Raw genomic sequence first — 13,978 nt, 5'->3', positions numbered from 1 at the left:
GTGCCTTAGAGAGATTCAAACACTCTCTTAGGCTGTGTCTAGATTACACCTCTCTGTCAACAGAGAGATGTAGATTAGGCATGTCGAAATTGCTAATGAAGCACAGATTTAAATATCTTGTGCTTCATTAGCATAAACATGGCCACTGCTTTTTTTCAAAATGGAGCTTTTTTGGAAAAAAACCGGCAGTCTAGATGCGGATCTTTCAAAAAATAAACCCTTTTTCCAAAGATCTTGTAGACCTCATTGTATGAGGGATAAGGGATCTTTCGAAAAAAAGGTTTATTTGTCAAAAGATCTGTGTCTAGACTGCCGGGTTTTTTCCCCGAAAAAACTCCATTTTGAAAAAAAGCGGTGGCCATGTTTATGCTAATGAAGCACAGGATATTTAAATCCCTGCTTCATTAGCAGTTTCAACATGCCTAATCTACATCTCTCTGTCGACAGAGAGGTGTAGTCTGGACACAACCTCAGATCCATAATTGTAGGATATAAGACTAGAACTAACTTGTCTATTTTTTCAGTGTCAGTCAGCAGAACAGTCCTAAATTTCAAGAATATTAACTCTGCTCCAATTTAGCACATTTTTTTTCTGTCTCCTGTTGTATTATTTCTTCTCTGACTGTCTCTCAGATTGCTAATATCTCCGGGCAGGGATTTTCTTCATTTTTGTTTCTCATACAGCACCAGAATTTTTGTCAGCAACTTACAAATAGGAATATTTCACGACTAGCCTTTCTTAGAGCCACTAGTTTTGAATGCTGGTTGGAGTTAACTGGGGCTACGTCTAGACTACAAAGGTAAGTTGGAAAAAGATATGCAAATTGTGAACCGCAGTTTGGTATCTTTTTCTGCTTTTCTGTCAAAAGAGGCTTTTCCAAAATTTGGCACATGTACATGGTGCCAAATTTCAGGAAAACCTGCTCTTTGGACACATCTCTTCTTCCTTGTAGAACGAGGTTTACAGGGATGGCGAAAGAGCTTATCCGCTTTTCCAAAAAAATTTCGGAAAAGCAGACACATTCCTTGGATGTGGCATTGCTTTTCTGGGATACCTCTGATATCCCGGAACAGCACTGCAGTCTAGACGTAGCCTGAGTGTGTATGTGTGTGTGTTATTCTGAGGAGTGGATTTCTCCTCAGTTTCCAGTATTTCATGTTGGTTCAGTGTAAGGTGTCATGTTATAGACTTGCTGCTATAATGTTGCTGTTCTGCTCTGTTTTCTTTCCATCTGTGTAGTTTTACCTCCAGTGCTGGTACCAAGGCACACAGAGATTCCAGCAGAGTTCCCGCCATTAGATGATTATAGTCATTCCATTCCAGAGAACACTAACTTCCCGGCAGGTATTGAGCCACAAAGCAACTACATTCCAGGTACTGTATTGCCTCCATCTAGCAACAAAGGGTGTGAAGAAATGATCTGTTGCCCAGTTAATGTCTGATATACATGTCCTACAGGTTTAATATTAGGCCCCAAGAGTTCATATGGCACACTGGCTGAGCTCTGGTTTTTTTCCATTCCATCATTACCTACCTTATTTATTTTTATAACTCCTGGCCTCCCTAACTGGCTGAACCAGATTGTGTTCAGATCTGGAGGTAGACAGAACCAATGGCTAATCTCTGATTTTAGCACAGTGGTATATGAATGCTATCAGCCAAAAATGTATGCGCTGCTGTTTAAATGCTTTGCTGTACATCTTGTTCTGCCCCCTCAGTAGGGAAGGTTTAAATATATTGCAGATTCTAGTCCTGTGAACTTTCTCAAAGTAAATTCAGATTCAAACTAGGGATATATGCAACTAGTTGACTGCCTGATAAGCATATACTTATTGGGTAGTCGAGTAGTGACACAACTAGTTGCTTCCTCCCTCTCCCCCCCTTTGCTGCCTCTAACAGAGAGAGGCAGAAAAAGGGGGAGCAGGAGCCAGTGCTTGGGGGAGCTGGCTTAAAAGCCAGTTCCCCCCAGCACCATCTCAACAGGGGGAAAGGTGCAGGAAAGGTAGAGGCGTAATAGGAGGACCAGGCACGAGCCGGGAATCAGCTGTCCCAGTTTGCACCGGGTTCCAAATGCTGCGCCTCTGCTTTTTAAATATATTAAGAGCCACCAGGGACCAGGACAGATTCCCAGCTCACACACGGTCGCCCTCCTATGCTTCTGCCTTTTAAATGTATTAAGAGCTTGGCGGCTCTTAATACATTTAAAAGGCAGAGCTGCAGCAGGAATAGCTTCTGGACCCAGGAGCTAACCCCACTATGACTCTGCAGTTTCCCCCCTTATGAACTAATCGAGTTGTCGATGGAAATTCCACATTTGGATTCGCCTTTGTGAATTTGAAAAAGCTGTTTAGCGTATCTTACTGTATATCTACATCAGGGTGTGTGCCCTACAGGTCAGCTATACTGGCAGTCCAGGATGGTGCTGTTTAGAGAAGAGAAAAACAGGAAGAAGGAAAACCTTCAAAAATCATTATAAAATTTTATAATCTGACACACAAATCCTGACTTTCTGCTTTATCATCATAAAGAGGGCCCCTATGGCGTCTACTCTCCTTGTTGTGCCCCGTCCACGTTTAAGGCATTTTCTTGGTCGGCTATGAATATCAAAATGAACTTCTTTGATCTCAAATATCTGGACTCTGCAATAAGCTGTAATGACAATTTGATCTCTTCCTGATTTCCAGAGACACCTCCTCCAGGTTATTTGAGTGAGGATGGAGAAACCAGTGACCACCAGATGAACCACAGCATGGATGCAGGTGGGACATCTTTGGCCTTTTCTTGTAGCTTTAGGGGTCAAATCCTGAGACTCTTACTTAGTCGTTAGGCTACCAGCAAGTAAGGAGGGCCTTGGCAACTGATGCTATATTTTAAAATATGTCATTATGTTGCATGTTTATTAGTTACCTTATTACCTGTAAAGAATTTTGGTTTGGAGGCCATTTTATATCTAGGCTTCTCTTTGGAGTGCTGATGAGTACATGGTGGTTGGAAGCTTTTGACAGTGCAGAATAGATGCAGTATGGATTCCACAGGGAGGCTTACACTGTATAGCATGTCTTAAACTCAGGAAAAAGGTCTCAGAGGAGTAGCTGTGTTAGTATGTATCTGCTGCAATAACAAGAAGTCTTGTGGTGCCTTAGACACCATGCCCTAATACATTTGTTAGTCTGTAGGGTACCACAGGACTCCTTATTGTTTTCCCATGGGAAAAGGTTCACCATACACTCTGGTTCTCCAGAATACCTGCTGCTAGACACTATCAAGCCGGAGAGTGGAGCACTGACTACTATTTCCCCTCCTTTGCAATCAGGAGTTCTAGTGTCAGCATTTAGTCTGGGACCTTATTATTAGGACTGAGTACGCATGCCCAAATTGTGTACCCAGTCAGCACATTCACTGAAAGCAATGGTGTGACCAGACAAAGTTTTTGCCCTTGCAAATGGCCAAGTAAGTGTGTTTGAATATACGACCATGACTATTTAAACTTTCAGAGACTGCATTCTTTGTGGTTAGCAAGTGTTCCCCAATAAAGGATAAGGCCCTTTCTTGGTTTCTGTGTAGCATTTAAACAAGTAGTGATGGTCTGTTTTTCAAATGATCTGCTCTTAGAACTAGTGCTAAGATCTATGAATAATTTTGATCGTTAAAAATGAGGGCCTACAGCCCTTACTCACATAAGCAATTCTTACCCAAGACATCCTGATGATGTTGGAGTTACCCTTATGAATAAGAGTTGTTGAATCCATCCCTCAGGTTGTAAAAGCTGTGGTGGAAAAGCAGATACATCTGGCTAAAATGGTTACTGCTTTACAAGATAAATGCACAAGTATGGGCTGCATTCAAAGAGAGATAGAAATGCAGGACCTAATTAATGCAAACACTGCCCACAGTCCATTCCCTTTGTGTGTGGGTGGCTCTTGGACTTCAGAGCGCATGTGGGATTCTAAAAGAGGAATGACAGATGTACAGTCTTCCTCCACAATGATACAGATAGAGAAAGGCAAGCGTGGGTTTGTTTGTCCATATCAAATGTGGGCCTACTGACACAATCCATTTTGGTGCATACAATTATTGGTACTGTGGTTGACATCCGGAATGTAAATAGGGCCTTTTGGGGTAAAATACTGGAACAGAGTTGACCAAGATACCATAAATGCCCTACTTTGTGTTCAAATGCTATATCCGGTCTCTCTCTGGATCCTCCACTCCCTGAAATGTCGTGAACTTTGTTCTTTTTATAAAAACAGATTTTTAAAAAGCTAACAGAGTTTGTTGAAAGGCAGGACTCTCTGCAACATGCTCTCATACCAGCCAAGCCTTCATATTTTCTTGCAGAGCTCCAGTGTAGTGCCTCTTTTTTGGTAGTTGGAGCACATTCTGTTTTAGATGTTCAACGTGTATGTGCATATTTCCCCATACAGAATTAGGATGATAAAACCTACAAAATTGTGCATACACATTTACTTTTAATCACCTAATTCTCCATGGCCCTTACTTATATGGTAATTGACATCAGAGCAAAGTGAGCACAACATGTTACAAGGCTGATCTGATAGTGAGTTACTCACTTTCCAATCATTTTGTGCTGGTGTAAATAAATTAGGGATGTTAGAGTTTAACTGACTAACTGTTTAACTGATAAGCTGAGGCTTATCTGTTAATGGTTCCAGTTAAACTCAGCTGGCTCCCAGGAAGGTGACTTCACTGTGGCAGAGCAGCGAAGCCTCTTCCTCGAGAGCTGGACAGGTAGGTGCTGCCTGCTCCACTCCTAAGAAGGAAGCTTTGCTGCAGATTCCGCAGTATAAAGCTCAGCTTTGTATACTGCAGAGCCCGCATCGCATGTAACTGCTAAGATTTGTAGTGGCTACACGGGTCCCATATTGAATGCTTTTTAACATCCCTAAAATAAATACATAAAGCTGAAGTTGTCAAAGTAGTTACCTTTGTATGTAACTGCCCTGCTGTCACATATAGTCCTAGTAATGGCACATGCAAATAAAGCACACATGCCTGCGTGCACAGTTTTGAAAAACTGCATCTTTGGTAAATGAAGACAAGAAACGGTGTAAAGATGCTTAGCAATGTCACTTTGTGTCATAGTAATAGTATTTATGAGCCTGCATAAATAAAAATAATTGGCTATTTAGGAAACAAGAAGTCTTGCTTTCCCTAATCACAGAATGAAGTTCAACTGGGGCACGGGATCTTTAAGTATTCCAAGATTGTTACATATTACAAGAGAGTAGTTATCAGTGGTTCATAGTTATGCTGGAAGTGGGGACAATGAGTGGGGTCCCATAGGGATCAGTTCCGGATCTGGTTCTGTTTAATGACTTCATCAGTGATGTAGATAATGGCACAGAGAGGACGTTTATGCAGTTTGTGGATGATACGAAGCTGGGAGGTATTGAAAGTGATTTTGAGGATAGTTAGGGTTGTAATTCAAATGATTTGGACAAACTGGAGTAATGGTCTGAAGTAAATAGGATGAAATTCAATAGGGATAAATGCAAAGTTACTCCACTTAGGAAGGAACAATTAAGTGCACACATATAAAATGGGAAATGACTGCCTAGGAAGGAGTACTGTGGAAAGGGATCTGGGGATCATAGTGGACCACTAGCTAAATACGCGTCAACAGTATAACACTGTTACGTGCCGGGGAAAAGAAAAAAAAAAAAAAAGGAACAAACCTCACTGAGCTATATTAGCAGGAATGTTTAAAAGTAAGACACAATAAATAATTCTTCCATGTTGAATAGACCTCAATTGTGTCCTGTTTTGGGCATCAAATATCAGGAAAAAGGGGGACAAATTGGAAAGTCCAGAGAAAAGCAACAAAAGTGGTTACATCTCTAGAAAACATGGCCTATGAGGGAAGATTTGAAAAAAAAATGGGTTTGTTTAGTTTGGAAAAGAGAAGACTGAGAGGGGACATAACAATTTTCAAGTTATAAAGAGGTGGGAGATAAAATATTCTTCTTAACCTCTGAGCCTAGGACAAGAAGCAATGGGCTTAAATTCTATCAAGGGAGTTTTAGATTGGACATTCTGAAAAACTTGCTAATTGTCAAGCTTGTTAGGCAAAGGAATAAATTGCCTAGGGAGGTTGTGGAATCTCCATCTTTGGAGATATTTAAGAGCAGGTTGGACAAACACCTTTCAGGGATGGTCTAGATAATACCTAGTCCTGCCATGAGTGCAGGGGACTGGACTAGATGGACCTTCCAGTCTTATGATTCCATTTCTTATATGTTCATTAGCAGCTAACACAGTATTCCCAAGCCAAAAAACAAAAAGTACCCTTGGTTTGATCTTTTGAACCAAAATCCTCTGTCAGCATTGATATTTCTGCATTACTGTTTTTTTCTATGCAGTTAATCCAGGTTAATCATCATCATTATCACCTTGATTTTCAGGTTCTCCAAATTTATCTCCAAATCCTATGTCTCCTGCACATAATAATCTGGGTAAGTATGTTGTCTTCAGAACTATGTGTAATTAATAATGATAGGCATACTGAGGACCTCTTAATGATGATATTATTGCATGGTGTGCCATTATTTAAAGCTTCTCTGTGCAAATTTCCATTCATTATGGCAACAGTGATTCATGGTAGCTCTAAGTTTAATATAGAGAACTGAGCTTACAACATAGGGTTGGATATAAAACAAGAGCCAGTGTGACAGACTCTCTCCTCCCTCCAAAAAACCCCCCAACAAAAACAAAGTGAAAAAAAACAAAGTCAAAGAGTGGTGAGGTGGTCATATAGGTTTGCCAGAATATCTTATGCTGCTTTTATGTTAATAAATGTGTTTTTAAATTTAATTATCTTCTAGAAAGCAACTATATAATTTTAGTTGCTTATTATCTAAGGTGTTTATCTGACCACTGTTATTGTATATCTGAGGGTGCCTCAAGATCTTTATTTGTGTGTATATTTGCAACACGGTTGCTAGGCAGTACAGTGTGACTATTACTGTTATACAGATGGGGAATTGGGGCATGGAGAGGCTAAATGACTCACACAGGAAGTCTGGTGGAGCAGGGAACTGAACCCAGAACCCAGACTATCACCCTCCTTCTAAGATCTGTTTATTGGGATAACTGAGTAGGGGATGAGATTGTTAATGGCATGTTGGCTGATGGAGTTTTGTAGAGCACAAGAGCAAAGGGTGGAAAGAAGGAAAGAATAGTAGGCAAAAAAGTGAATATCGTGGTGAAGCGCCTACAAGGTGAGAGACAGTTTACAGGGAGGCCCAGAGCCAAGTGCTCCCCCCCACCTTGCCCAGGGCCTAGCAAAGTCTGTCACCAGCCCTGAGTGTATTTCTGAACTTGCATTATCTCTTCAATGTGTATCTGATTGTGCTCTTTATTTTCATGTAGACTGACCAAGGAGTCAGATCTAACTGTATTGCTGGGCTCACCCCATTTGACTCTAATCAGTCACCCTCATTAAGAAAACCACAAAAAATTTTGCAACCCTTTGTACTGTAGGATCCATTCTCATGTTACTTAAGACATTAGATACAGACTAATTATGCTTCCGATTATGCTTTAAGATGCCGTAACCACAAAGTTTTTATATGTTTACAGTCTTTGCACAGGATACCCTGACACCACTCCAGAATTTCAGCATTGGCTGGCTTTTGGATGTCTTGGGCTAATCAAAATTTTTAGAAATGGGTTGGGGGGGGTGGGGTGTGTGTGTGTGTGTGTGTGTGTGTGTGTGTGTGTGTGTGTGTGTGTGTGTGTGTGTGTCTGTGGCACTAACATTTTTTTTGGCTTAATTGTCAGTGCCTAAGAGAGAGACATCTGGCAGAAGGTTGTGGGGTTTTTTTTATTGCGTCCTTTATGCTCAGGCATACTGCTTGTGACTATTTGGAATTTAAAACATTTCTTATTAATATTTAAAAAATGATGACAAAAACCCAGTCTGGATTGCTTTTTGTTGCTGCAGTTAGCAACCACCTCACCTAAATGAGTAAGGAATCCCTAGGAATCAGGTTTCAGTGCCTGTTTTTTCCCAACAAAGGCAATAGTTGTTAAAACTTGCTACTTTAACATGTGCGGGTCCAGAGTCTGTCGGTAGGATGTCTGATGTGGTGTCTGTTGGCAAAGCATAAATAAGGGAAGCCAAAGCATGTTAACCATCAGTAATCCGTTTGTAGTCCCTGAAGCTGGAGTCAGAAACTTGAAATCAAATGAAAAGGATATAGCTAGGATTTACAACATGAACCTTTGTTCTTTGACAAGTTTTTAGGTTGTACAAGTTTCCAAAAAATTATTTTTTAGAATTTATGCTGATGTGTTGAGTTGTGAGAAATTTTAAAATAAGTGGAACATCATGTTGTTAATCAAATGTGTCCTATGTCAGTAGTGATGGAAGATTTATTCCATCTACACACTGGTGGTGGTAGTAATATTAGGTAGATCAGAGGTTTCCAAACTGAGAAGAGGGGTACAAGGAAGGGTAGGTGGAATTTGGGTTATGAAGGACTGTGGCAGTGAGAGAAAGATAAGACTTTCCCCAGCTCGAGAGCTGCAGCTAGTGAGGAGAGGCAGCCCCCCTTCCCATCCTCAGCTCTGGCTGCTGTGTTAGAGGAGAGAGCCCTACTGATCTTAAAATATGAATTGTGTGCTTTGATTTGTAGTACAAAAAAGTGTTAATTATTATTAAGGTACAAACAACATTTGAAAAAATCATTAAGTGGTCCGCCAAGACCCATAGCAATTATCAAATGGTCTGTGGGGGGGGGAAATTGAGAACCACTGAGGTAAATGATGATAGGAGTTTGGTATACAGGAAAGCCAATGTCCTCTTCCACAGTGTTGGCTCTACAAGAGGCTTTATGCAGACACTAAGTGAAATAACCACATACCATATGGTCAAATCAGTTAGTAATATAGGCCTCAGCTGGTTTCTGTGGTGAAATGCTGCTACCCAAGAAAAAGAAGAGGGGTATTCCCAAGCCCTTCTGAAAGCACGGTGGTTACAGAATGTAGTGATAATGAAGAGTGTGTGTTGGCGGTCACTCTTGCTTTCTGTGTCTTGCTTTAAGGATGAAATTCAAGATGTGGCAACCAGAACTGGTACATATAAATTAAGATTCAGAACATCTGACCCATACCATGTCATCTGAGAATCCAGTAATGGTATTGCCTTGCAGAAGAATAATAATTAATGTAAATGCCAGGATTTGAAGTAAGAGGCCTTTAATATCTCACCTACCCCAGACCAGTGCATACCTTCCTAGCCAGCATCTTTGTAATGTGATGTAATGTAATTCTTTATATCATTAGATTAATTAGAACATCACAGAAAAACGTTGATTTCAATACAGTTCTCCCTGTAGGTAGCTTCTAAATTAATAGAGTCAGTAATTAAAAAATGAGAAACATGGTGTCTCAACTAAATATTCCATTTTCAGTTACTAGATTTTCAGGGGCTTTTCTCTCCCCCTCCCCATTTTTCCCTGAAAAATTGGGAATAGTTAACATTTGTGGATTGTGATTTTTTTTTTAAACTGTTTTTCAAGTGAAACATTGAAGGAAAAAAATGGAGAAGTGTTGGTTTTTTTTTTTTAACCTTTTCATACCTTTGAGAAAGTTTTAAAAAAAAATCTCTGAAAATTTTAGTTTTTCAAAAGCTAAATAAAAATGTAATTTTGAAATTATACAAACTTTTTTGTTTCAAGTGATTTCAATATTTACTGTGGAAAAGTAAAATTTTTGGACCAAAAGTTTCAAGTGACCATTTTTCTCAAAGTTTTGAGTGGGGAAAAATGTTGGATTTATGATAAGCTCTGTGTATCATAAACATAAATTCTGGCTGCTCTGATCATACAGTAAACCTGCTATTTCTTGCTTGATGTATGAATTTTCAGAAAGGAGCCCCCAGACCCATTCTATCTTTCTGTACAAAGTACTTCACCACATGTTCATGAATACAATCTGAGCTAGGTCACTGAATTCATCTGACTGTGTGAATGCTAGGAATAGCATGAAATGGTATGTTGTATCAGTTTGCTTTATATTTTTACTTAGATTGATGTAAAGAATCTGCAGCTGAGCTATCAGTAACACTATACTGTTAGAAATCTAGCTCGGAGATTTTGTCTCTCATCCCAGTCCTCAGGGGATAATTTATTGACCTCACAATTTGGCATAATAGGGATCTTTTCGTGAGAGGGACTCAGGACAGGAAAAAGCCAGCAGCTTGTGTATCAGAGATGAAATGGGAGTGGCAGTGCTGTGTGTGGAAGACTGAAAAAGAGTTTACCTGCTTACTATGACTTCTTTCTTTAGCTGTTACTATAATCCCTATTGGCATTATCTGGCTCTAGCAATACTACAGGTCCTTATTTTCATGAGCATTAAATCTGTACAAATCACAATGATATGTTCCGACCACTTCCAACACAAGAGGCAACTTTTCACTCTTTCCACGGTGGCTTAAAACGTAGCATAAGCCTTATACCACAATCATAGGGGAGGCAGCATCATTAAATATTCAGCTGCATTTCTTAGAGATTAGTGCATGTCCAACAAGATTCATGAGTGGTGAGCTTGCTGGTTTCTGTCTTTCCTCAAGTTGCAAATTAAGCAGGAAGTGAAATTTCCATGTGTACTTCAGTGGGGACCCGCAGTCTACTTGAGTCACAATCAGACGGAGGTTGTTGCTGAAGGAAAGTACCACAAAACTATATACCAGGGTGGGGAACCTTTTTTAGGTCAGGGGTAGCTGACCCACAGAAAAATCAATCAGGTGGGAGGGGGGTAGCGGGGGCTGGAGTGGCAGTGAGGGCTCCCCAGTACCGGGCGGGGGAAAGGAGCTCTGAGCCCCAGGGGCCAGATCCAGGCAAGCTAGGGACCAAATCTGGCCCCTAGGTCTGAGGTTCCCCACCCCTGCTAAATACAGTACCACAGGTTGTGATACTTATAGAAACCAAGGACAGCATCAACTCTGAAAATACCCTTTGCAGGGCAAAAACCTTTTCTTTTTTTTCCCCTTTTATAAAACTGAATAGAGTTTCACTTAGAAACACTTGCTCTTGGGTAAAAGCAAGCATGAATATTTTTTTTTTAAAGCAAATGAGCATGATTTAATTTACCTTAATTAGCATTGCTGTTTTGCTCTACATTTGTCATAATGGTTGCAACGCACACAGATAGGTGCCGCAGTCCAAAACTTAATGACAGTTGTAGAAATGTGATTGACACGTGGCAATCTCAGCATGGCAGTTAAATGTGTAACATAGCAAAACTGGCAGAGATGGAAAAGGAACAGCATGTAGTGTACTTGATGGCGACTTGTGCGTTTGTACAATGGCATGTCAGTGTATGAGGGGAAATGTTGAAAAAATGATTTAAGGTGCCTCTTTAAATTTGAAAAAACCCAAGTTATGCTCACAAAAATATTACAGAATAACTACCTCCTCACGTGAGGCCAGGACCTTCATAAATAAATAAATACTCCATTTATGGAATTCTTTCTGTTAATCTATGCTCAGAGCATTACTCTGTGGTTTCTTTTGCAGGCAGGGATAGACCATGTAGGAGAGCAGAAGTGTCAGTCTTCACGTGGGAAGTAGTTTTGTTTTAATGTATTCTGAAAGGAGTAGAGGTTGTTTTAATTCAATCTGAAAGGAATAGAGTTTGCCCCTCAATAGAAGAAGATAAAAATTGGCTTGCACCCTTCAAAAATTTTTGGATTTTGATGGGATGTGCTGGGGACAAAGGACTTTTACAGAGAGATCCTTTGCCTTCACATTGCTGCTTGGATTCCTGGTATTTTGCAGCTCTTGGACAACACGTCTCATAAGGAACCTGCAGTAGGAACCAGATTGGTGCCCCGAGAACACTCTTTCCCCTCAAAAATTGTGGAGATAATTTATTACAGGCCATCTGCAGTAACTTGTGCTAGCTATTTGGGGCTTCAGGAAGAATGATCGTCAAGGAGGGGCTTCTGTGGATGTGGGAACAGAGAATGACAGTCAGTAGAGTAATAATAGCTATCTCTTACCTAGTGCTTTTCATCCAGATATCTCAACGTGCTTTGCAAAAGAGGTCAGCATCATCCCCATTTTACAGATGGGGAAAGTGAGGCACAGAGTGGGGTAGGTGACTTGCCCCAGGTCACCTCGCCGGCCAGTGGCAATGCTGACACTCAAACCATAGTCCTGGTCTGTTACTCTGGTCTGTTAACAGGAGAAATACTACTGAGTGGTGGGATACACGTGAAAATGTTCAGGGAGGTAAGGGCACTATTTACACAATAAACAGTGAAAGAATGCTGCATCTGTACTGATACTTACTCCCTTTTAGAGGTGTATAAAATAGGGCACAGTCCTGCCTCCACTGTAATCAGTAGGAATTTTGCCATTGACTTCAGTGGAGGCAGGAGCAGTTCCACAGGGTGCTGCTAGTGGCGCGTGTGTGTGTTCGTGTTCGTTCGTTCGGTTTGTGAGGTACATGGCCAGCTATACTCACCTCTGTGCCCAGGGTACTCACACTTGTTAACATAACTGCCTTTCTGCTTCAGATAAATGCAAAGATCGTTTGGGCTGCACTAGTGTGAAGGCTGCATTTTGGGGTCTAGTTGAGTGGGGACTTGAACACAGGGCATAGCTGGAAAGCAGCTTCATTTTCTCTAATTGGCTAAACTTTCCAGCGCTAATGTGTATTCTTGAAAGCTGAGATGCTGGCAACAGAAGTTTATGTAACGTGAGACTGAACCTATTTTCTTGGGGTGCTCTTTGCAAGGAGATAAGTTGGGCCTGCCTTTTATTGTCAGATCTGGTCTCTAAGGGTATTTCTCCACAGCAGCGTTATTTCAGAATAACTGACGTTATTTCAAAATAGCGAAGAGCACGTCTACACTACAGGCCTTTAATTCGAAATAATGCTGAGTTGGAGGATTTTTTTACTCTGACTCATGGTAACTCTCCTTTCACAATAAGTAATGGAAGTCAAAGGAAGAGTGTTCTTCCTTTGACTTCCTACTATGTTGACAGCACCAAAAAGCCAAATTACACCATTTCACCTTAAGATACGCAATTGACGTAGCTGAAGTTGCGTAGCTTAATTCGACTTTAGCCCTGCTGTGTAGACGTACCCTAAATGTGCTGGATTACTGAAGAAAGACCATAGGGAGGAACCTGGCAGTGGGAGGGGGGAATAGTACTTTCTGTTGCTCTCTGTTAAATCTTCTCCCCAACCAAGCAGCAGCATTCATGTATTTTGAAGATATTCTCACTTGTTTACAGTGGGGATGAGGAGATTCAGTTACTATACTGAAATTGACTTGAGCAGGAGTAGAAAATTTCAATTTCTTTACTTTTACAATCATACCGCTCTAGTACTGTCTTCTTCGGAATGACTCAGTGCAGCAAGGGGTGGGGGGGCAACAAATTTCATTTGGGAGGGACCACAGACTGAATCCACAAAACTTAAACCGAAGCCTTGTTGTTCATTTAAGGAAAGTAGATTTCTCTTTTACAACTTTACAGATAAAAGAATGACGAGAAATAAGTATTCCTAATGACCTTGTCATGAATCTTACATACATTTGGTGTAAATTAGAAGTGTCTCCACTGAAGGCCACTGAAGGTAATGGAGCTAGCCATGTTTAAAACTAGGGCCAGTGAGCTAAACAGTTGGACCATTGGTGTAACTCCAAGAAAGTCGATAGTTGTCCCAACTCAGAGTTACATCCATGTTACTGAGAGCAGAATTTAGCCCATTGATTTTAGGTACGTTTATTTATTTATTTATTTATTTTTAAATAGCACAGTTATCTGAAATTAATGGTGTGGTTCATAGTTTATGTGAATCCAGTTTCATAAGCCGTAAAGATGAAGGCAGGTAAGTGGTAATGGCACTTTGGTGTTGATGTAGCTTTCCTGTTGCAACCCATTAAAATCTATCAAGTAATCAAAGCTTGGTTTGTTAAATAAACACAGGCAGTATTTA

The 13,978-nt window shown here is 40.5% G+C and overlaps 1 protein-coding gene across 1 annotated transcript in view; it reads left to right on the top strand.

Annotated features, from left to right (window-relative positions):
- SMAD3 (SMAD family member 3) overlaps nucleotides 1–13,978 on the top strand; it is a 106,441-nt gene that overhangs the window by 78,533 nt on the left and 13,930 nt on the right. The window contains exons 3-5 of the mRNA XM_006132066.3: nucleotides 1,241–1,375; nucleotides 2,686–2,760; nucleotides 6,424–6,474. Coding sequence (XP_006132128.3) covers nucleotides 1,241–1,375; nucleotides 2,686–2,760; nucleotides 6,424–6,474 — 261 coding nt within the window. The remainder of the gene's footprint in view (nucleotides 1–1,240; nucleotides 1,376–2,685; nucleotides 2,761–6,423; nucleotides 6,475–13,978) is intronic.

This window comes from Pelodiscus sinensis, chromosome 14 (genome assembly GCF_049634645.1).
Source record: "Pelodiscus sinensis isolate JC-2024 chromosome 14, ASM4963464v1, whole genome shotgun sequence".
Classification (NCBI taxonomy): Eukaryota; Metazoa; Chordata; order Testudines; family Trionychidae; genus Pelodiscus; species Pelodiscus sinensis.
This window is presented reverse-complemented; position numbering and strand designations above follow the sequence as displayed.